The following is a 24,277-nucleotide window of genomic DNA, read 5'->3' on the forward strand; positions in this document are numbered from 1 at the left end:
TCACAGACATGTTGATATTGCTGCCCAAACTCAATATGAGCTCACTATTTTTATAGTTTAAGCTTAATTTAGTGACAAATTATTCCTGTAGAGAGTCAAATGAGTGCTCACAGCAGCTTCACTCTGTCATGTTCAGTTTATTACACGCTGACCTGTTGCCCCTGACCTGTTTTCCTCACAGAGCTGTCATCACAGAAGTTTGTTTTCTTGTTGTTAGCTCCACATTAGTGCCATCAATTTCCCAAAACCGCAGGTCTTTTTCCTGCACGTTGGCACTTCTCAGCCCTCGGCACTTGCACCGGCAGCACATACAGCAGCGCCGAGCAGCGCGGGGGAGGGGCCGCAGCAACAAAGGATTGTGGGACTTGTAGTTCTAGCAATAAAAACGCCATTTATTGGAAATTAATAAATATAAACTAGAAATGTTCCGCGGTTGGGATTAAAACGTATAGAGGGCTGGATGTTGCCCCCGGGCCACATGTTTGACCCAAGTGGTGTAAAACAAAGGGAGCTCGGAGCGTGGCTGCAGCTGCGAGCATGGAAAGCGCACGGGAAATAGCTGAGTGACAGAGACAGACAGAGCAGCTCTGGGGCCCTTGGGACTTGCTGCTCTCATGCTGTCCCTGCCTTACGCCGGTTCCATACTGGCCGTAAATGTTACACCTGGGTGTCCAAGGCCAAACGTAAGGAGGTAAGGAGGAGGTTTTACTTAGGCAGCAGTGGAAGAGGAGGGGTGGGGATGCATGCACACCATTTGACAATGGACTAACAGTTGGACTTCTCTTTCCTTGCAAAAGCCTCTTTATTACCTTTAAGGGATAATAATGCTCATGCTCATAAGAAAGTAGGTTGCCTGCACAAATAAGTAAGTTAGGATCCTGAGAAAGTGTAGGTGTTTGCACAGCATCCCTGATACAGATGGCAGATTGCCTGCAGCTTCTGTTCTGATGCTGGTTAACAGATAAAGATAGAAAACAGACAAAGCCACAATTTGTAATTATATCCCTCGCTCAAACCCTGCTTTGACCCCGCAGAAGAACGCAGCACATGACTACCTCACCTCACCTTGCACAGAACATTTTATAAGTCTGTGAGCTGAAAAAGCATCTGACCTGCAGGTGCAGCTTGAGTTGAAATCTTCTTGAAATGCCACTTTATCTATAATTCCTTTGTTTTTATTCCAATTTCAAGTGATGGGCAAAATGAAGCCACACTTTGAAACGTGATCAAGCTAAAGTGGCCATGCAAAATTCTTGGGCTTCATTTTCCACTAAACTTCAACTGCTGAAGACTATTATGCGTTCAGAGAGCCTGGAAAATAAATATTCTGTCACTAAAACTTCAAGGTTCTGAATGCAAAAGTATAGTGCCATGACTTACATGATTTATATCATTTTTCAATTAAGTAGGCCTATAATCAGCATCATGTGCTGTACATTTGATCAGGTGGGTGAGTTGAGTGACAGGTGAGCCTGGTGCCACATCACTGATACAAATAAATCAAATAAACTTTTATAATCAACTCACTACTTACTGTTGGAGGACAAGTTTCCAAATAAAAAGAGATTCACCCACATCTTACTTTTTGATAACAAATGTAACTTAAACAAATTAAACCACATCACGAGCCAGACTCTAAAAACAGAAACCAGTTGCTAAGGAACTAAAGCTTTGTGTTTAAACGAACATAATCTCATTAAGGTCCTTCTAATTTCATTTGACTATAGCAGCCGTGCTTCATGCTGTAAATCAAAGTGAAATAACGTTGTATAATGCACCCATCAAAATGAAACCGCACTTGAACATTTGATGAACAATTGAACTGGACAGAAATGAGGAAATCCCCTTTCATGGCCGTTTATCTAAGTGGATATTTTAAAGTGGCATTTAGCACAGGTAATGAATTCTAATCTATGTAAATGACCACAGACATGTGCCGCCCCTATCATTGGCTCTTCAGCACAGAGGAGAATGGTCTGTCATCTGCATGCATTATTAATAAAGCTTAGCAAATGCTAAAGTGCGACCTCGCTGACCCCCATTGACTTGATGCTTGAGCTTCATCCTGGTCCATTAGTCCAGAGGTGAATAATCCTCTGCAACCACTTAAAACACTAAGGCCTCTCCTGGGGAAAACTGTCAAATTGTTATTTCACTATGTTATTTCACATGGTGTAAGAACTAAGAAATATGAAATATATCTGCTCATGCACACAAACTTACATAAATGAATACGTAACATACGTCCTGTAATGTAACGATGTCTTCTTTTTGTTTCCTGTCTCTAGTTCGGGAGAACAGAAGTGATTGACAACACGTTAAATCCAGACTTTGTTCGGAAATTCATTTTGGACTACTTCTTTGAAGAGCGGCAGAACCTCCGATTTGACTTGTAAGTAGATATATAATACATATATACACACATATACATACATATATATATATATATATATATATATATATATATATATATATATATGTGCCTGTATATAAAACCATTTTTTCCCTGTATGTTAATTTGGAGTCAGAGTTGGTGCTCGTGCTCTTCTCCACTCGTCATATGCCACATTACTAGGCTCATGTGGAGAAGGTTAAGTAGACTATGGTTTCCAGTGGTACTTCAAGTCATCACAGTAGAAAAATGTCAGTTTAGAACATTATTCAGGTGAAAGATTTATTTTGGGGTGATGGTACATGAACAATGTCACTGTTTTAGATTCATTCAAACACACCAAGTGATGATAGTATAATGTTTATACAGAGTCTTGACTTTGTTAACTTGATACTGATAGTAGTGTCTTCATGCGCTAGGGATGCCACAATATCACGTGACACAGAGTCACGATTATTGAGGGAAAATATTGCAATTTTACAATTAATCACAATAATCAGCAAAATAAAAAGGAAACATTTATACTGTATTTTTTATGTTTCAACTTGCACATATTCCTGTGTGAGTAAAATGTGTTCATTATAACAATTAACCTGCCAACCATTTAATACAGCAGATTATTTTGAAAATAAAATATAATGGCCACAAATGCATTAAATCTAAAAAGTTAAGATTATTGGCACCTCATTTTCACGCTTTTAAGTATTATATCAGTTATTAGTGAGATGACCTCCATTGCTGAGAAAGTCAACTTTCTTTTGGCTTACATCAACAACAAACTACTTTGTGAAGAATAAAAACTGTGCTAACAGGTAGGATGACGCTCTGGCACTGCCTGTCTCCTCCTCTTCTCCTTTCTGTCTCTCTTCCAAAAGCTCCGAAAGCTCCACTTTCGGCTCGTGGTGAGCGGCCGCTTTGCCCCAACAAGCCGCCAGCGCCATGAAGCAGCGGTTTAAAACATCTGCCGCTCAGCATGCCACAGTCACACGCTGGACAATCATTATAAACAGACAAAGGCTTGTGGACGCACTCTTTCGCTCTCACTCTTTCTCTCACTCGCTCTCACTCTCATTCTCTCACCTACTGATTCACTTTCACTCACTCAGTCAGTCTCTCACCTGCTCACTCACTCTTTCACTATCGCTTACTCGCACTTTTTTCAGGGCGTCTCGAGGAGAATATAAACCATAAGTTTCAAACAAATCAGAGAATGTTGAGTTTTTCACACAAATGTGTTACATGGGTATTTATTTCCAATCCGATCATAAAAACACATTAGTGAGTGAAATATGAGCTCCGCAGATCAATTCCAATAGGCGTGACTTGTCCTTTAAAAAACAGGTAATAAAGCCTTTTTTTTGGGGGCGTGTTACGCAGAGACCGTAAAGAATATCAACATTCTTTTGAATATTTATTAAATTTCAATGTCTTTAGATGCAAAAGGTGTTGTTTTGAGCGCGATCGGACGAAAAACCTAGGACAAGTACAATTTTGAAAAGCGGTGCCACTTTGATTCGACATGGCCGACTTCCTGTTTATCATAGAGCGATGCTGCCAGGTGCGTTTTACTCGTCAAAGGTCAGAGGTCAAAGGTAGCTCTATCACTGTCCCAAGTCTCATGTGCCTAGGCCAAAGATTAAGCGTTTCATGTTTTTTTCTTTTTTGAACTAGTCGGCACTGTTGCAACGGGCGTTCTCGCAACCTCCATTTTATTGGAGTTCGGGCCGAGCCGATTGCGTCTATGACCCCATGTGTGACCTATGACCCCATGTGTGACATTCATCAATGTTAGGGGGTCAAAAATGCCCGAGTTGTGGCAAAATTTGACCATGCAAAACTATAATAATAAGAAACCTGGCAAGAACAATGTCTCGATCCATTCCATTCTGGAAGGCTCGAGCCAATAATAAGAAACCATGGCAAGAACAAAGACTCGTCGCATTGAATAGCTCGAGCCAAATATTAACGTTACTAACAAGTACATCAATATGGTAAATATGTTACGTCTTATTTGCATTAGCCCTGTCTCAAATGACTTCCTCTTTTAATGTGCTGTAGCATGTCCACAATGTGTGTTCATGTTAGTGCCTCTCTCTCATTGGATCAGGCTGTCTGGAGTGTCAGTCGGGTCACGTGATTCTGGGACTATGACCGAGACAGTATTACTTCTGTATTCACCTTATACCAGAAGCCCATCAAGCGCCTTCATACGGCGTAATCCTTCTTCCGGTTGTATTAGTTAACATAATGGCTGCTGACCTGAAGAGAAAATAAGTTCTACACAGACAAAAATGCGTTTTCATTGCTTAGACTTTTACCGTGTTCTCCATTTCCACAAACATAGACTGGAATTGCAATAACAACGGGAAAAAGAGGGGAAAAGGTAGGCAAGATATAGCTTGTCAATGTAGCCTGGCAGCCAGACTGGTGCTCTCTATTCTATAAAGGATATCAGTCTGGTCATTAACAGTGTTTAGTGCTTGATTTGACTGAGGTTTGTGACTTTTTTAAGTTCTCTGTTTTCTTGCGAGGTGTTTTTCTCTTTCGTTCGCATTGTAATCCAATGTTTGTTTCGATACCAATGAACAATGTGTTTGTTTGGTTTATTCATAACATAGGCTCGTCAATCATGCCCATTGGAACTCTGGGAGATAAGAGCGGACATGACACATCTTTGTACGGTATATGGTTTAGGCTGCTATAAATGTGTCCTTAGAGCTGGAAGAATTTGGGTTCAGCCCCCTAGAATTACACTCTCACGATGGTTAAGTCTGTAAGTTAAGTCTCTCTTCCCCGTTGTCCATTGGCTCAATAGTTTGTGTGAGTTAATCCTGCTGTGACTAAACAAATGCCACTCAGGTATTTGCTGTAACAGACGCCTGCCACATTTCTTTATGCCTCTCCTTCATTTGGATGCCGTTGTGTTGGGCTTGGAGCGGGTGTGATGCAGTGAGAGGCACAGCACTGGAATAACATACATAACTCTTCTCATTTGCTCTGGGCAGTACATTTATGCCATAGTTTACAGTCCTCACATCTTTGCACAGTATTTACTTACCACAGTACTTACTAATATGTATCTTTATAGTGGGGCCCTTTTTTAAATGTCGCTAGTATTAATTAGGGCCGGGTATTGCCAAGACATTTTGAATAAAGTGTCTTAAAATGTACCAAATGGGTCATGTTTATATATGGAAATATATGGAACACATTCTTGTAAAGTATTGCATGTTTCTTGCCAAACAATTGGCCTGGTCTGAACATGCTGCAGCAGCATCTTCTGCACAGATCAGCTTCTGATGTCCACAGCTCCTTCTCACCTCGGCCCAGAGGAGAGCCGCACAAACAGCAGATCAAAAGTACTATTCCACCTCGTTTCAAGCCTACGGGAAACAAAAAAAAAACAATATATATATATATATAGATATAGATATAGATATATTTTTTAATCCAAAAAATATTGATACTGTGACAGAGTCCGTGACGAACGTCGTATTGATATTTTGAACACAACCCTAGTATTAATATTAAAATAGCTTTTTATTAAGAATTGTTATTAAAAATGTATTTTTAGGGATTCTCACCTTTTCTATTAATGCTTTAGGCTCTTCCTCTTGACACAAAAAAGAGTTTTAGTGTTTCCAAATTGCTTCTCACCTTTTTCATTGTACTATACAACAAAAAAACATTTAAATTTACTTATTTGCCTCCCTTGACCCCTAATCTAAATCACTACTTGTGCCACAGACAAATATACAGCAGTGAAGTGAAGTGTTCTGTGTTCTTTGTCTGAATGTTGTGAAGACATATGCACACACACATGTTGTGGCCATTTTGTATCATTTCTGCCTGTTTATTATACAATGTGTTGTGTTCAACAGTGAAGAGGTAACTTATAAAGCAGTACCAATCAAAGCAATACTGCATTCCACTGCTTGTATTCTTACATGTTTTCAGTCGGACATGCTTCTTATGTGCCATATGTTTCTAAAAATAGAACATGACACAAGATTTCATTGGTTAATGAAACTGTTTGTCGCCTCAGGACAAGATTCCTTGGCCTTAAGTCCACCACGAAGCTGTATTAATATGCAACATGTCTTTTAATTGTTATTTATGAGACCATTTTATGTGTAATAGACCTGTGTCCAAATGAGAAAAAGCTGTCGGCCTGATGTTAAGTGCATTAAGGAGAGGAGGAAGCTGGACAGAGTCATCAAGAAGTCCAGCTCCGTCCTGGGCTGTGCTCTGGACTCGGTGCAGGAGGTGGGGGACAGGAGGGTCCTGGCTAGATTCACATCTATGCTGGACCATGAGTGTCACCCCCTGCAGGACACTCTCTCTGCTCTGGAGAGCAGCTTCAGTGAGAGACTGATCCACCCTCGATGTGTGAAGGAAAGGTTCCGTAGGTCTTTCCTTCCTGCTGCTGTCAGACTTTATAACAAAAACTGTTAGTACTGAACACTCGCAATACTGACCTAACCTAATACTGATGTGCAACTCTGTCATATGTGCAATTGCTGTTGGAATTCATGTGCAATTCATGTGAAATTCATGTGCAATCTATGTGCTGTCGTGACACATATTCATGTGCAATTGCTGTCGTGATCACATGCAATGGTATTTATGTATTTATTTATTTATTTGTCTATGGGAGTTTTTATTTATTTATAGGAGATCTTCTACTGAAAGTGTTTTTCAGACTTCCTATAGGTGATCTGTTCTTCTGTATCTGCCTCTGTGTCTACCTGCGTTGCACCAATGAAATTTCCCCATGTGGGACAATAAAGGAATATCTTATCTTATCTTATTAAACGAACCAGCCACACTGACCAATATGCAACCTGCATGAAGCCCATGCCAGAGCACACCTCTCCTGGTTTGGAACAAAGGAAAATTGTACATGATTTATAACAAAAAACGTTGAACATATCAGTGAGCACTGTTCAATCTGTCATCCGGGAAAGAGCATCCCTGATCAGCCATGCAGCCAAGAGGCCCATGGGAACTCTGGAGGAACTGCAGAGATCCACAGCTCAGGTGGAGGAATCTGTCCACATTACAACTGTTAGTCACGCACAACACAAATCTGAAAAACAGCCATAAGAAGTCCTGTCCTGTGTCTCAGTTTGCCAGAAGCCATGTGGAGGACACAGCAAACATGTGGAAGAAGGTGCTCTGGTCTGATGAGACAAACTCTATGTGTAGTGTAAAACTAACATGGCATATGACTCTGAACACACCATCTGTCCCACTGTCAAACGTGATGGTGCAGCCTCATGCTGTGGAGCTGCTTTTCTCCAGCAGGGACAAGGAAGCTGCTCAGAGATGATGGGAGGATGGATGGAGCCAAATACAGGACAAACTTGGAAGAAAACCCGTTTGCAAAAGACTTGAGACTGTGAGGTTCACCTTCAGCAGGACAACACCCAAACATAAAGCCAGAATTATACTGGAATAGTTTAAAACAAAACATATTCATGAGTTAGAATGGTCCTGTCAAAGTCCTGACCTAAATCCAATTGAGAGTCTGTGGCAAGATCTGAAAAGTGCTGTTCACAAACGCTCTCCATCAAATTAAACTAAGCTTAAGTTGTTTTGAAAAGCAGAACAGGTAAAACTTCCAGTCTGTAGCAAAGCTGGTTAGAGACATACCCGAAAGTCTTCAGCTGGAATTACAGCAAAGGTCCATCAAGTATTAACTCAGGTCCTGAATACCTGTGCATGCTGCACTTTTCAATTGTTTTTATTTATTTCTGTTTTATTATATCTGTAAATCATGTGTAATTTTCCACTTCACCTCTTTCACAAAAAATGTCAATCAAATTTACACAAATGTGAAAGTTCCATGGGTACAAACAGTATTGCCACTGTATATGTTTGTGCTGAAGGAAATTACAACTAAGATTTCCCTCAATATTACATATGGCCCCTTTAAATAAGTAAAAATCGATTGGCCAACTATTCTTGATATTATTTAAAAAATTCAAACTTTATTAAACTAAATTATTAACTGTTGGGATTATTATGTTCTTCTGGTCATAAGATTCAACACATAAATACTTTTCAGTGATTTTTGTATAGAATAATAACAACACAAATGATATTTGTATAATTGGTATGATGACCTGTTTTAGCTCCGGCTGTAGCTGTTCTGTTTGTGACCTTTGCCCTCGAATGAATGTGGACTGATTACCTCTCTCTCCTCCTGGACGGACATGAGGTTTCTGCTCTGACATATTTATCAAAGCTCTGCTGGTGGAACTGGGGAATAAAAAGAGAATAGGCAGAGCAAGGACTTAAACACGCCCTGTGACCCGTCGCTGTGGTGGGGATTCTTTGTGATTGTCTGGACTTTTAACTATTTCTCTTTCAATATCACTGCTGAATGACTCAAATGAATGGATACAATCAAAAACAGCCATGCTTCAACCCATTACCATTGCAGTAGTCAATTGTCTTCAATATTTCAATATTTATTTTCAACCACAAGCCTAATAAATTATTAGATAATATATATTTAATGATCAATGACTAATTGTAACAATTATGTTTAATATTGGACTCTTACGACGGAGTATAAGGGCCAACCCCCCCCCCCCAAAAATGCGGGGAACTACGAGAATAAAGTCATTCATTAATTACTTTATTCTCGTTAAATCTCATAATTTAAAGAGAATAAAGGCAGATACACGGTTCACTTTCAGCACCATGTTATGGGCTCCCCCCCAGTGTTGCATAATGGTACAGTCCAGTAACAGCTCTGTTTTGTATGAACTAAGTTTAAAGCTCTGAAGCTGATCTTCACTGAGCCAGATGCATCTGTGGAGTCTTCATTACACAAACACACCACCGCCAGGACGCAAATGGCGCTTGGTTAAAAGTGAATACAAATGCCCACAATAGATGTTGATCTTTATAACGCGGGTCTTTTAGACATCACAAACAATCATGTCCCCGGTGCAGTGTCACATGTCAGGTCCTGATGCCATGATGTATGGATGATGTGTGGATGTTGTATGGATGATGTATGGATGATGTATGGATGATGTATGGATGATGTGTGGATGATGTATGGATGTTGTATGGATGATGTATGGATGATGTATGGATGATGTATGGATGATGTATGGATGATGTGTGGATGTTGTATGGATGATGTATGGATGATGTATGGATGATGTGTGGATGATGTATGGATGATGTATGGATGATGTATGGATGATGTGTGGATGATGTATGGATGATGTATGGATGATGTATGGATGATGTGTGGATGTTGTATGGATGATGTATGGATGATGTATGGATGATGTATGGATGATGTATGGATGATGTATGGATGATGTGTGGATGTTGTATGGATGATGTATGGATGATGTATGGATGATGTGTGGATGATGTATGGATGATGTATGGATGATGTATGGATGATGTGTGGATGATGTATGGATGATGTATGGATGATGTATGGATGATGTGTGGATGTTGTATGGATGATGTATGGATGATGTATGGATGTTGTATGGATGATGTGTGGATGTTGTATGGATGATGTATGGATGATGTATGGATGATGTGTGGATGATGTATGGATGATGTATGGATGATGTATGGATGATGTGTGGATGATGTATGGATGATGTATGGATGATGTGTGGATGATGTATGGATGATGTATGGATGATGTATGGATGATGTATGAATGATGTATGGATGGTGTGTGGATGTTGTATGGATGATGTGTGGATGTTGTATGAATGATGTATGGATGATGTGTGGATGTTGTATGGATGATGTGTGGATGATGTATGGATGATGTATGGATGATGTGTGGATGATGTATGGATGATGTATGGATGATGTATGGATGATGTGTGGATGATGTGTGGATGATGTATGGATGATGTGTGGATGATGTGTGGATGATGTATGGATGATGTATGGATGATGTGTGGATGATGTGTGGATGATGTATGGATGATGTATGGATGATGTGTGGATGATGTATGGATGATGTATGGATGATGTGTGGATGATGTATGGAGGATGTGTGGATGTTGTATGGATGATGTGTGGATGATGTATGGATGATGTGTGGATGATGTATGGATGAAGTGTGGATAATGTATGGATGATGTGTGGATGATGTACGGATGATGTACGGATGATGTGTGGATGTTGTATGGATGATGTATGGATGATGTATGGATGATGTATGGATGATGTGTGGATGTTGTATGGATGATGTATGGATGATGTATGGATGATGTATGGATGATGTGTGGATGTTGTATGGATGATGTATGGATGATGTATGGATGATGTGTGGATGATGTATGGATGATGTGTGGATGTTGTATGGATGATGTATGGATGATGTATGGATGATGTATGGATGATGTATGGATGATGCGTGTGCGTAAAACTTATCGCTTTTAGGCTGTGCCAAACACGATCCGGGCATCAGGAGCTGAGTGGAAGCTCAGACAGATGTTTGTGTTCTGTGTGTTTTACTGAGTTTGTCCAAGGGATCACAAAAGGTTAGAATCGGAGCATAAAACTTAAGTGCACACAATGAGCGCGTGAGAAGAGTGACTGTGCTCAAAGTGCCCACGTAGAGAAACAACACTATAGAGGAGCAGAACATGTGTGAATATAACAGCGAGGCTGCTCCTCCTGTCTCTGGGCGGCTGTGGCGCGGAGCACGGCTGCTGTTTGAGCCCATGATGCACTACAGCTGCACCATGGAGAAAGTAAAGCCTTTATCCAACTGTCTGTGGATGAGGAAAGGTGCTGCTAAAGGCAGTGTCTTGTCTTGTAATAAACACACGTAAGACATCGTTTTAAAGAACAGGAAACACTTTAACATCTATTTCAGGCTTTTATGTAGTTCTAAACTGTCAACTCATCCAAGCCCGTTCTTTTGCGTCCTGACCGTGGTGCTGAAAGTGAACTGCTCACGTCACTTTGAATCGGCCCCTAAACTACGACTTTTTTCTCATCAAGTAAGGAGTTTTTTCACATTAATTAATGACTTTTTTCTCGTTATTTTATGACTTTTTTCTTGTTATTTTATGACTTTTTTCTTGTTATGTCTTATTGTCGTTAATTTACAACCTTTTTCTGACTTCAACTTTTTTCTCATTAATTAAGGAGTTTTTTTCTCATTAATTAATGACATTATTCTCGTAGTGCAACGCATTTATTTTTTTGTTGGTTGGCCCTTATACTCCGTTGTAGACTCTTGCTTTAGGTATTGAGGTTGTGTTGCTCAGCCAGAGCAAAACTATCCTAGAGTAGGGGGTCAAAAATTGACATTTGAATGTGCAAACCTGGTTGTTCTTTCAAAAGCCCTCGTATAATGTCATAGGTGTAATGTTTAATCTTCATAGTCATAGGTGTCAGTCACATCTTTGCCCCAGGTCACCCTTGGAAAAGAGGTTTCGATCTAATAACTTATTTGTTAGAGTTTGATTAAATAAAATGAGGATGCCATATTTATTCCAAAAAAAACAATATTTGTTTTCATCATGTATTATTTAATTACTGTCCATTTAATGCATCCACTGTAGAGATGGAAATGCCCTGCACTCTCCCATGATGCACTCTGACGTCCTGTTTGGACTTATTACTGTTTCATACGGGTCTACAATTCTCCCCAGCTGAGCCTCTGTCACAACCTATAGCTCTGCATTGCACTGAGCCTCCCCTCTGGTTCTCTGCCCTACAGGTATGACGTGGACTCCAAGAGCGCCAACCTCTCCAAACATGTGAGTCCAAAACACACTCCACTACATTCTTACACTTGTAGAGCTGTCGGGCAATACATTGTTTTTTACTACTTTCAGTCCAGTACATGATGACGTGATTTGAACAAATAAATGTATTGTATTGTAAATGTGTTAGTGACAGTATTAGTGGTACTTGTGAATAGTAGTAGTGGTAGCAAGACATTTACCATTAGTAGTGGTAGTAAAAAATAATCAAATATGTAGTATAAGTCACACCTTTTTTCATAGTTTTGGCCGGGGTGCGACTTAGATTTATACTTTTATACTTATAGTTATACTCCCGAGCGACTCATATGTGATATTATTTGTTATTTTCACACTTGCAACAGCATTTCATACTCCAGTACTGAACCTATCTAATACACAGTGATTTCCTTGGCCACTTTTTTAGCTCTGCGTCTTGCCATAGTTGTGATTAGCAAAGCAGTAATTAGAAAGAACAATACAATCATTTAGTCTTTGAATAAAAGGGGGATTGTCGTTCGAAGAGGCTTGCGGTACTGAGAGTCCCCAAACACCAAGGCTAATTGTATGCAAGCAGACATGAGCCATATTAGAAATGCCTTTGCTGTTATTTATAGCATGGTTGTTTGGGTAAATAATTTTGATCTTTATGCAGTGATGGGTCATTGACTCCTTTTTAACAAAGCAAAGGAGACGGGCCTAATGTACCTAATACTTGTGTAATGAAAGCATTATTCAGTCATTATAATCCATTTGGCACTTTAAAAGCAACTTGTCCCGGTCCCTGTCACATTTGAACTGCTGCCATTTTCACACCAAGCAACGAAATACAGTTCCTGCTTTCAGTAATTATGAGTAATAGTTCATCTGGGAAGAGTAGATAGATACTTTCACTTTCTTTGTCATCGACAGAAAATGAGGGCTGTCAAGATTAAGCAGTTAATTACTCGACTCTCTATTGTAATTTAACAAACCCTGTTTGGGACCCTTCCTTGTCTTTTCTTATTATCTGAAATCGTGTTTACCGTTAATGTTGTTGTCTAACCAGTTCCTCCCCTTAAAGGAAACGCACTGAGTAAGCTTCAAAGCATGTAGACAATGTCAGTAAATTTAGTGTCGTCAACACCCTTTAGTGCACTGGATTAATGACAAGTCATTTAACTTGTCAGTAATATTTAACACAACAGGTTTTTACTATTTTAGCAAAAATTACAAATTCAGCAAACAAAATAGTTATTTTTTCTTTCCAGTGGCTCAAGACAAATCATTTACTACAACACATCTTTTCTTTTAGACTCTGTGTGCGATAGAACAGCCCTAAATACTATTATTGACTGTTTTACGCTGATGATACTACACTATATGTTGCATCTCAACAAATGTTCTCACAGTCAGAGAAAGAAAAGCATGATATTTTAGACATTGCTCCTGAGGAATGCATTTCAATCCAAGCAAAAGAAAAGCAAATGTTTTTCAACCAAATGTCGATATCAGATTCAGTGGCGGCTGGTCCATTAAGGGCGATGGGGCGACGCCCCTCCTGTCAATCAGCCAATTATGTCAAATGGTCTTCAAATGTTTGCCTCTGCGACAGTAGAAGTGTTTACACCACGGACCTACGCTGTTTACGCTGGAGACACAGACACATGGATCATGGCGGCGTCAGGGAAAGTGACTATAGTGTTCAAAGCTATGTCCAAAATCATTCAGAATGGACTCCTTGACTGTGTGCTGGCTGTGAATCAAAACTGTATTTGTGATGAAGTGAAAGCGGCTGATTTCTTATCAATCCGAGCCGATCAGACACCTGATGTGTGCAGCGACTGCAAACACACCAAACAGGAGTATTTTTAGTTTATTACATGGATAATGCCAATGCTGAACGTTTATTCATAAATAGATACTTTGGTTATTAGAAAACCTAAAGAATGCTATAAATGAAATGTCTTTAAGGACAAATTTCCATATTGCAATGTTGATATAAAAATCCCACTTAGAAGCTGATCTTTTTGTTTCATTTTCTGTATTGTTTTATGAAGCTGGCACCAACAATTCTTTTTTTTTTTTTTTTTTTTTATCTTAATATAGTAATTGCTACTATGAACTATAAGGTACAGTATCAGTGAGGTTTTTGTATTGCTCTTTACAATCTTTATAACTTTATAAATTATAAAATGCAATTTTATGTCAAATGTATTTTCTCACAAATGGCATCTGCCTCTAATGGCAATTAGCCCCTGGTCATGTTGCAAGGCTGGTGTTCCACCCAGAGACAGCAGGGGGAGACAACGGACACTTGACAAATGTACCGAAAATACATAAACCGTTGCAGTACTTTAAAGACGTTTCATACTACTTTTCGGGCTGTACAGCGCTCCTGAATAAAAGCCGCGCACACGAAATTTACGAAGAAAATATAAATTATACATATACAGGCCGCACCTGACCATAAACCGCAGGTGCCCACGTTGTAAAATGAGATATTTACACATAAATAAAAGCGGTAGTGATGTGTCTTTTGACCCGGGGTTCTGGCGATGCACCTGAGGTCCGCTGCGCTGCGGGACTAGTTAGACTAATTTCTCAGTGATTATGAGTCTAATTGCAATAAAACACACAGCATTTTGAGGCTTAAAATATATAAAATACAACGCGTCCCCTGACGTCTTCTTCTAGAGTGTGTCAAACGCTTCCTGCTAGAGTGTCCCCCGGTGGTCGTTAGCCAGCAAAATCTATAAATTAGACGCACCATTGTAATGACCGCAGGGGTGGGGGAAAAGTGGCGGCTTAAAGTCCGAAAAGTACGGTAGTTAGTTCTCCTTAAATTGGAGAATACATGTTGTCTTGATGTTCTATGAACACAAGCCGGTGCATGGAGTGCTGCCTCGGACTCGCCTCTCATTTAGACCAATAACAAAACCTACCATTATTGAAACTAAAAATCCTCATCCAGCCCAGCATCCTAGCAGAGCATTAGACTGCTCACCCATCCTTTGTCTAACTCAACGTTTAATCCATGTTCCAGAGCTGTGGGATTGTTCCACCCTGGAATATTTAAGAAATATCTTTCACGCACAAAGAATGCTGTACATGGCACATGATTTATCATAATTGAAAAAACACCCTAATTATAGTCAATGTACGCTGCTTAGATGATCATTACTATTTATCAAAGTTAGCATGCTGGGGCAGTTACTACTCCTACATATCATCAATAATGAGTAATTAGTAACTATCATGTCGCACTTCATTTCGACACATCTGTCGTCCGTCAACACACGCTGACCAATTAAGGATCGTTTCAATGCTAAAAATAATATTTCTATTTCCATGCAGCAAATTGATGACATGATTCAGTGTAAACCAGTTGTACTCAGTCCCAGAAACAAGCCTTTCATTTTATCACATCTCTGTCAGCTTTTAAGTTCCATTCAGCAGGAAAACTCGAGTTTGTCGCTTTTATCCATCTTCATTTGTGCTTTTCTTCCCCCGGCGCCGCCACCTCTTCTTTTTAAAAATCAATAACCCTCATACAGGAGACAGGCCTGCAGACTGGGGAGCTGACTCTCCTGGGAGGAGTTGGAAGCTAATGCATTAGTGTGTTGGAAATAGTGGGCTGCACCTGGGAACAGATGAAAAGCAGAGGCAGCCCTGAGGAGAAAGTAGACACTCATAAATCATATTTTAGACTTTTGTTACAGATACTTTATGTCAATATCACAGAGTATATTCAAGTGCTGAAGTCCTTTAGTCGATTAATCCCATGATGTTTTCTTGGGACGAACAAAACCCTAACCCTTAAAGTGCATTTCATATTTTTCTAGTTATTACTTTTGGTGTGATTGAACCCTAAAATAAAATAATTGGCAGTTTGTGTTAAAAAAAAGAAAGAAAAAGAAAATAAGAAGAATAAAGCAGTTCTAAAAAGGAATCCTTCTATCAAAATTCAAGGACAATGTTTAATAATAATAAGTTTACATATTTATTTTACAAAATAAAGGTGATTTATTCTTCAGTTGTGTGAAAATTGCTATTTTTACAGCATGGTTGCTAGGTAAAAGTAAGGTAAGGTGAGGTAAGTTGAACTTTATTGTCACTGAGAGAAGAAAACTTCTGCTACAGTGCCACTTAAATACACGACACACATAATTCAAATCAAGGTATATTCATATCATTCCAATTAAGATAAACATACTGCACGCATCTATGGTTCATGAACCCTGTCACAACTTTTTGCACATAAAGTACATGTATAAAGTACAATAGAGATGGCGATAATTTCAATAAGTTACAATTATTAACCGCCCACTTTCATGTGGTTGAATAGCATTATAGTCCAATAGGTCCCCATAAAATGACAGTGACAAGGTTCAAAACAATGTGCAACAGCAATTAAAAGCTGAGCCTTTACACATGATATTAAGTTAATTATTTAATAACTTAAAATCAAAATCACATTTGTTTAATTACACCAACATGGGTCAACTATTCTTGTTTAAAAGTGCTGCTGCTTTAGGGACAAAAGAGAACCGATAGCAGTTTGTTTTATATTTAATGGCTCTAAATCGTTCAAATTTTGAGAACAAAAAGTGATTTGGGTTATTAGAGATTTTCATTATGAGCCTGAGCATTGGTTCCACAAAGATTGTTTGAGAGTCCTCACGACAAGCCTTACATCTCTTCACCTCATCAAAGTAAAGTGATGGGCTGTCTGATTAGATTAAAATAATAAATGTAGAATTACTTCTTTGTATGTTGCATCTGCGGCTCATGTCCAACCACATTACAAAGTTAATTTTGAACTTAAAAAGAACAAATAAATATGCAAAATAGGCGTAGCAAAATCCTTAATATGATCAGTTTATGAAACCTGTCATATGCACTTTAATAGTTTTGATAGCTTTTGTCAGGTCTTTAGTTGACTACAGCTCTAGTACATTCATCTTTTACAAAGCCCATTTCCTCTCCCTTTGTAAAACCTTTCATTATTCATTTTCCCCGCAGCTCTAAGTCCAGCTTTATTCATATCCACCATCTCTCTGTTGTACTTGTTCAAAGCTTTTCAATCCCTCACAAATAACACAACATCAGAGCTGTCCCTCCCTTGTGGTTATTCCTGTCCATTGTTTCCATCCCAAACAGGATCACAATACTTTACATTTGTGTTGTGCTTTATAAACTTGGCAAGTATTCTGTTCACTGCGAGGTAAACATGGTGGGAGGCGCTTTCGGCACCCAGGAGTTGTATTAGAGACTGTACCAGGAGCTGCCAAACTTATAACTTACAAAAACACAATCAACCAGCGCTACACTGATATATTTAGCATGTTTCGTGTCCGCCCTAGTAGACCGTATATAATATCATCAGTTGCTAGGAGATCGGTAACTCCATCGCACCACCTCCATCCATCCATCCATCCATCTTCTGCCGCTTTATCCGGGGCCGGGTCGCGGGGGCAGCAGTCTGAGCAGGGACTCCCAGACTTCCTTCTCCCCAGACACTTCCTCTAACTCCTCCGGGGGGATCCCGAGGCGTTCCCAGGCCAGCCGAGAGACATAGTCTCTCCAGCGTGTCCTGGGTCTTCCCCGGGGCCTCTTCCCGGTGGGACATGCCTGAAACACCTCCCGAGGGAGGCGCCCAGGAGGCATCCGGAACAGATGCCCGAGCCACCTCAGCTGGCTCCTCTCGACGTGGAGGAGCAGCGGCTCTACTCCGAGCTCCCCCCGTGTGGCCGAGCTCCTCACCTTATCTCTAAGGGAGCGCCCAGCCACACGGCGGAGGAAACTCATTTCGACCGCTTGTATCCGCGATCTTGTTCTTTCGGTCACTACCCAAAGCTCATGACCATAGGTGAGGGTAGGAACGTAGACCGACCGGTAAATAGAGAGCTTTGCCTTTCGGCTCAGCTCCCTCTTTACCACAACGGTCCGATGCAGCGACTGCATCACTGCAGCCGCTGCACCGATCCGCCTGTCGATCTCACGCTCCATCCTTCCCTCACTCGTGAACAAGACCCCGAGATACTTGAACTCCTCCACTTGGGGCAAGGACACCCCACCCACCTGGAGAGGGCAAGCCACCTTTTTCCGGTCGAGAACCATGGCCTCGGATTTGGAGGTGCTGATTCTCATCCCAGCCGCTTCACACTCGGCTGCAAACCGTCCCAGTGCATGTTGCAGGTCCGGGTTTGATGGAGCCATCAGGACAACATCGTCTGCAAACAGCAGAGATGAGATCCTGTGGTCCCCAAACCGGACACCCTCCGACCCCTGACTGCGCCTAGAAATTCTGTCCATAAAAATTATGAACAGAACCGGTGACAAAGTGCAGCCCTGGCGGAGTCCAACATGCACTGGGAACAGGTCTGACTTACTGCCGGCAATGCGAACACAGCTCCTGCTCCGGTCATACAGGGACCGGACAGCCCTGAGCAAAGGGACCCCGTACTCCCGGAGCACCCCCCAAAGGACACCCCGAGGGACACGGTCGAAAGCCTTCTCCAGATCCACAAAGCACATGTGGACTGGTTGGGCAAACTCCCATGAGCCCTCGAGCACCCGATGGAGGGTATAGAGCTGGTCCAGTGTTCCACGACCGGGACGAAAACCACTCTGCTCCTCCTGAATCCGAGGTTCGACTATCGGTCGGATTCTCCTCTCCAGTACCTTGGAATAGACCTTACCCGGGAGGCTGAGGAGTGTGATCCCTCTGTAGTTGGAACACACCCTCCGGTCCCCCTTCTTGAACAGAGGGACCACCACCCCGGTCTGCCAGTCCAGAGGCACGGTCCCCGAACGCCACGCGATGTTGCAGAGACGTGTCAACCAAGAAAGTCCTACAACATCCAGATACTTTAGGTACTCAGGGCGGATCTCATCCACCCCCGGAGCCCTGCCACCGAGGAGTTTGCGAACAACCTCAGTGACTTCAGCTTGGGTGATGGATGAGCCAGCCTCCGAGTCCCCGGTCTCTACTTCCTCTTCGGAAGACGTGACTGAGGGATTAAGGAGATCCTCAAAGTATTCCTTCCACCGTCCGACGACATCCCCAGTTGAGGTCAGCAGGCCTCCACCCGCACCGTAAACGGTGTTGGTGAGACACTGCTTCCCCCTCCTGAGGCGCCGGACGGTTTGCCAGAATTTCTTTGGTGCCGACCGATAGTCCTCCTCCATGGCCTCCCCGAACTCCTCCCAGGCCCGGGTTTTTGCCTCTGCGACAGCACGAGCCGCGGCTCGCTTGGCCTGCCGATACCCGTCGATGACCTCCGGAGACCTACAAGCCAGAGTGGCCTGATAGGCCTCCTTCTTCAGTCTGACGGCATCCCTTACTTCCGGTGTCCACCACCGGGTTCGGGGGTTGCCGCCACGACAGGCACCGGAGACCTTGCGACCACAACTCCGAGCAGCCGCATCAACAATGGAGGCGGAGAACATGGTCCACTCGGACTCAATGTCCCCAACCTCCCCCGGGACATGGGAGAAGCTCTCCCGGAGGTGCGAGTTGAATACCCTACTGACAGAGGGCTCCACTAGACGTTCCCAACAGACCCTCACAATGCGCTTGGGTCTGCCAAGTCTGTCCGGCTTCCTCCTCCGCCAGCGGATCCAACTCACCACCAGGTGGTGATCGGTTGACAACTCTGCCCCTCTCTTCACCCGAGTGTCCAAGACACGCGGCCGGAGGTCTGATGACACGACAACAAAGTCGATCATTGACCTCCGGCCTAGGGTGTCCTGGTGCCATGTGCACTGATGGACACCCTTGTGCTTGAACATGGTGTTCGTTATGGACAATCCGTGGCTAGCACAGAAGTCCAATAACTGAACACCGCTCGGGTTCAGATCGGGGAAGCCGTTCTTCCCGATCACCCCTCTCCAGGTGTCACTGTCATTGCCCACGTGGGCGTTGAAGTCCCCCAGTAGAACAACGGAGTCCCCGGTCGGTGCACTGTCCAGTACCCCTCCCAAGGACTCCAAGAAGGCCGGGTACTCTGCACTGCTGTTCGGCCCGTAGGCCGCCACAACAGTGAGAGACCTGTCCCCCACCCGAAGGCGGAGGGACGCGACCCTCTCGTTCACCGGGGTAAACTCCAACACGTGGCGGCTGAGCTGAGGGGCTATCAGCAAGCCCACACCAGCCCGCCGCCTCTCCCCGCGGGCAACACCAGAGAAGTGGAGCGTCCAGCCCCTCTCGAGGAGATGGGTTCCAGAGCCCAAACTGTGCGTGGAGGTGAGGCCGACTATATCTAGTCGGTATCGCTCAACCTCCCGCACAAGCTCAGGCTCTTTCCCCCCCAGCGAGGTGACATTCCATGTCCCCAGAGTTAGTCTCTGTGTCCGGAGATCTGGTCGCCGAGGCCCCTGCCGTCGACTGCCGCCCAGATCTCTCTGCACCGGCCCCTTATGGATCCTCCTGCGGGTGGTGGGCCCACGGGAGGGCGGCCCCACGTCGCTCTTTCGGGCTGTGCCCGGCCGGGCCCCGTGGGGTAAGACCCGGCCACCAGGCGCTCGCCATGGAGCACCCATCCCAGGCCTGGCTCCAGGATGGGGCCCCGGTGACGCCGATCCGGGCGACGTAAACGGCCTTGTTCGTGTCGTCGTCATAAGAGGCTTCTGAACCGATCTTTGTCTGACCCGTCACCTAGGACCTGTTTGCCTTGCGAGACCCTACCAGAGGCATGAAGCCCCCGACAACATAGCTCCCGGGATCATTCGGGCACTCAAACCCCTCCACCACGTTAAGGTGTCGGTTCAAGGAGAGGTGCACCACCTCCTTCATATGAAGGAGGCACCACCTCCTTCATATGAAATTACATGATCTTAAATAAAATGACCGCGTGAGACAGAACAAAGTTGCACATTTACAGCAGCGATGTGAGATCTGCCGGATTGACGGACGCAAAGTATTTTCAGAACGATCAATGAAGCCAAAAAGAATCAATTACACTCATTTCATCTCAGTGAAGAGGGCTCTGTTAGAGGAGGACTGAGACGCGGCGAGAGGTGACGCATTCATTATTTCAGGCGAGCGCCGGAGCCACTTTGTAAACAACGATCGGTCAGCACCATGGTCAGCGCATATTTAAGAGCTGCATTTCAATATTTAAAAAGCAGGAGCGGCTAAATGTGCGGCGGTGTCAGGTCGGTGGAACGTTGACACATGGTTTGGTGACTTTCAGTGCTGTACGAGTGTATGATCAATAAGGCTACGTGCTAACATGCTAACATGCTAACATGAACAATATGCCTAAAACGGATTTCAAAATAGTTTTAGCTTTCCAAAAATGTCTTCGAATGTATGTAGTTTGCTTTTTTTACAATAAAGGATCCAGCGTGTTGCGTTCCAGTCATTCTTGGACGGTTTGTCTGAGTTGAGAACAACCGGCATGACAGTAACCACCCAGTCAAGTAATACTAGTAAAACAAGTGCTCAAACCAGCATTAAAGTAAAAGTAAAGTATTTACCTGGACATTGTGATTACATTTCCAGTGTATAAAACTATATGTGAGAGTGAATTGTTGCTCTTGTTTACATTAGCTCGCTGTAGACGTTAGCGACATTAGCATAACCCTTGTTTATTACTGCTGAACTCAGCTGTAAGGCAGGTTCACAGGCAGCGGGAGGACAGTGGAGCGCAAATACAGATAACATTACTAGGGCAGAGATTAATTTGTTAATTAATGTTGTGCAAAAAGGTCAATAATCATTATATTAAGGCTTTTTTTAAAATCTGAAAATAGCTCTTTATTTTATGTTTAGGCCTAAATGTTGTTGAATTTACCCAGTGTTGTGCTATTTTCACTTGAATATGATTTTGATTGTATATCAGGGACAAAATAATTCAAAAATGTAATCGTAAGTCTAAATAATAACAATAGGATCAGCATTTCAACATTTTTCAACTAAATTTATTTTCATTTTATGTCCAAATGTGATTTTTTCCCCCCGGATTTCCAATATTATGTTTGTCCAGTCCTTGATTGTCAGCGCAGGTTGTGTCCTCCATTTCATCTTCCTAAAGTATGCTCCAGAGGCATTTACTGTGGTGTGAAAATGTGGCACTCAAAGGCCTGATATTTTTCTTTCATGGAACTAATAACTGAGGTCTATAATTGCATTGTCAGAGAGCCTACTGGTGAAGGATGCACTTTGAGAGTCACTGTGAGGATAATAAATACTTATTGCCATGTACAAGTCTCCACACCAGTTCTGTCATCATTCGCAACATAAGCCAATCATTATGCATAAACAGAATGCAGCTTATTATAAAATCTAAGGGCCTACTTTTATGTAATAAATATGAATATTATCATCATTATTTTTTGAAATTATTGACTTCTATTCATTTTACTGAGGCTCAGTCCAAAAGTCCCCAAACATACACACAAACATTAGTCAGGGGTTAGAAAACTTTGAAACTTCCTGTATTCTGGTGAATTTTAAATGTACTATGTTACCAGGTTATTTTCCTTTCACTTGATTGCATGATGTGGGTTTCTTTTTCCCTCTGGATATGTTTTATTGCGTTGCCGTGCATGTATCGGCTGCATTGATGTTGGCTTTCACTTCATTCTTTCACACTTTTGCATCTTTCTCCATGATTATGAGGCTGATTGTCGTTAAATAAATAATCCTTTTGTAGTTTGACACCAACAGATCCGTTTACCCGCATTGGCCCTGATCAGCACATCTGACTATTCCGAGTCTGTAAAGTCCACTGCTCGCTGGCTGCGCTCGTGTGAGAGACAAAACAGAAAGAGGAGGGGAAAAAAGTGACTATGGGGAAAGAGGAGAGTTAAGTTTTTAGCAGGTCTGAACAGAGAGAAAGCCGCACTTCTCGTGGGTGTACAGCGCGTATACTGCAATACGCAGGTAACGACTACACCACTCTCAGTTTGATGTTTTTACCGGGACCTTTATCCGTCAGACCTGGGTCTTTTTGGATGATTTAAAAACTCAAGCTTAGACTCTTTTTTAGCAAGCACTCTCTGTTCAGAGTTTGATCTATTCCTCAAACAGTAGAGACACCATGGGACACTGCGCCCTCTGTGTGTGTGTGTGTGCCCCGTGTGTGTGTGCGTGCGTGTGTGTATGTGTGCGTATGTGCTTGTGTGTGTATGTGTGTGCCCCGTGTATGTGTGTGTGTGTGTGTGTATGTGTGTGTGTGTGTATGTGTGTGTATGTGTGTGTGTGCCATGTGTGTGTATGTGTGTGTGTGTGTGTGTGTGTGTGCCCTGTGTATGTGTGTGTATGTGTGTGTGTGTATGTGTGTGTGTGTGTGTGTGTGTCCTGTGTATGTGTGTGTATGTGTGTGTATGTGTGTGTGTGTGTGTGTGTGTGTGTATGTGTATGTGTGTGTCCTGTGTATGTGTGTGTATGTGTGTGTATGTGTGTGTGTGCCATGTGTGTGTATGTGTGTGTGTGTGTGTGCCCTGTGTATGTGTGTGTATGTGTGTGTGTGTGTGTGTGTGTGTATGTGTATGTGTGTGTCCTGTGTATGTGTGTGTATGTGTGTGTATGTGTGTGTGTGCCATGTGTGTGTATGTGTGTGTGTGTGTGTGCCCTGTGTATGTGTGTGTATGTGTGTGTGTGTGTATGTGTGTGTGTGTGTGTGTGTCCTGTGTATGTGTGTGTATGTGTGTGTGTGTGTGTGTGTGTATGTGTGTGTGTGTGTGTGTGTGTGTGTGTGTGTGTGCGCGCGGTAAGAGAGAGGGTCTTGGTCGTTTTTTTGACTGATAAATGTGACGTTCACATACTACATTAACGTTTGCGTTTCAAGCATTGAAAATAAGAACTAACTCTAATGAAGCTGTCGGGTTTCATCAAATGTATTTTCTAACTCTGGCTCTGAAATGTTCTTTCAGTTCAAACTGTGTTCCACTAAAAGTCGGAACACTAACAATCCGAGCTCAGAAGACTAGAAAGCACCATTAAAGCATCATTTACTGAGATAGAAAATTCAACTTTGGAACATTCTCCATGAAGAGAGATAGATTTATGCAATGCTTTGGAATATATTCGAGGTAAAGCAAGCACATCTCCATGGAGACAAGTACCAGGAAAATGGACCAGTCAAATGTCCCCTCAAAGTAATGGTGTTAATACTTAATACTTTAAAAACATCCA

General features: G+C 42.4%; 1 protein-coding gene across 1 annotated transcript in view; it reads left to right on the forward strand.

The window, feature by feature from the left end:
- Positions 1-24,277, forward strand: part of LOC140368099 (copine-8) — a 145,836-nt gene that overhangs the window by 41,059 nt on the left and 80,500 nt on the right. Inside the window, exons 4-5 of the mRNA XM_072454978.1 lie at positions 2,289-2,392; positions 12,126-12,165. Of these exons, the coding sequence (XP_072311079.1) occupies positions 2,289-2,392; positions 12,126-12,165 (144 nt within the window). The remainder of the gene's footprint in view (positions 1-2,288; positions 2,393-12,125; positions 12,166-24,277) is intronic.

Source organism: Eucyclogobius newberryi, unplaced genomic scaffold, assembly GCF_026437365.1.
Source record: "Eucyclogobius newberryi isolate DKJ021-1_F unplaced genomic scaffold, fEucNew1.0.hap1 SCAF_2, whole genome shotgun sequence".
Classification (NCBI taxonomy): Eukaryota; Metazoa; Chordata; class Actinopteri; order Gobiiformes; family Gobiidae; genus Eucyclogobius; species Eucyclogobius newberryi.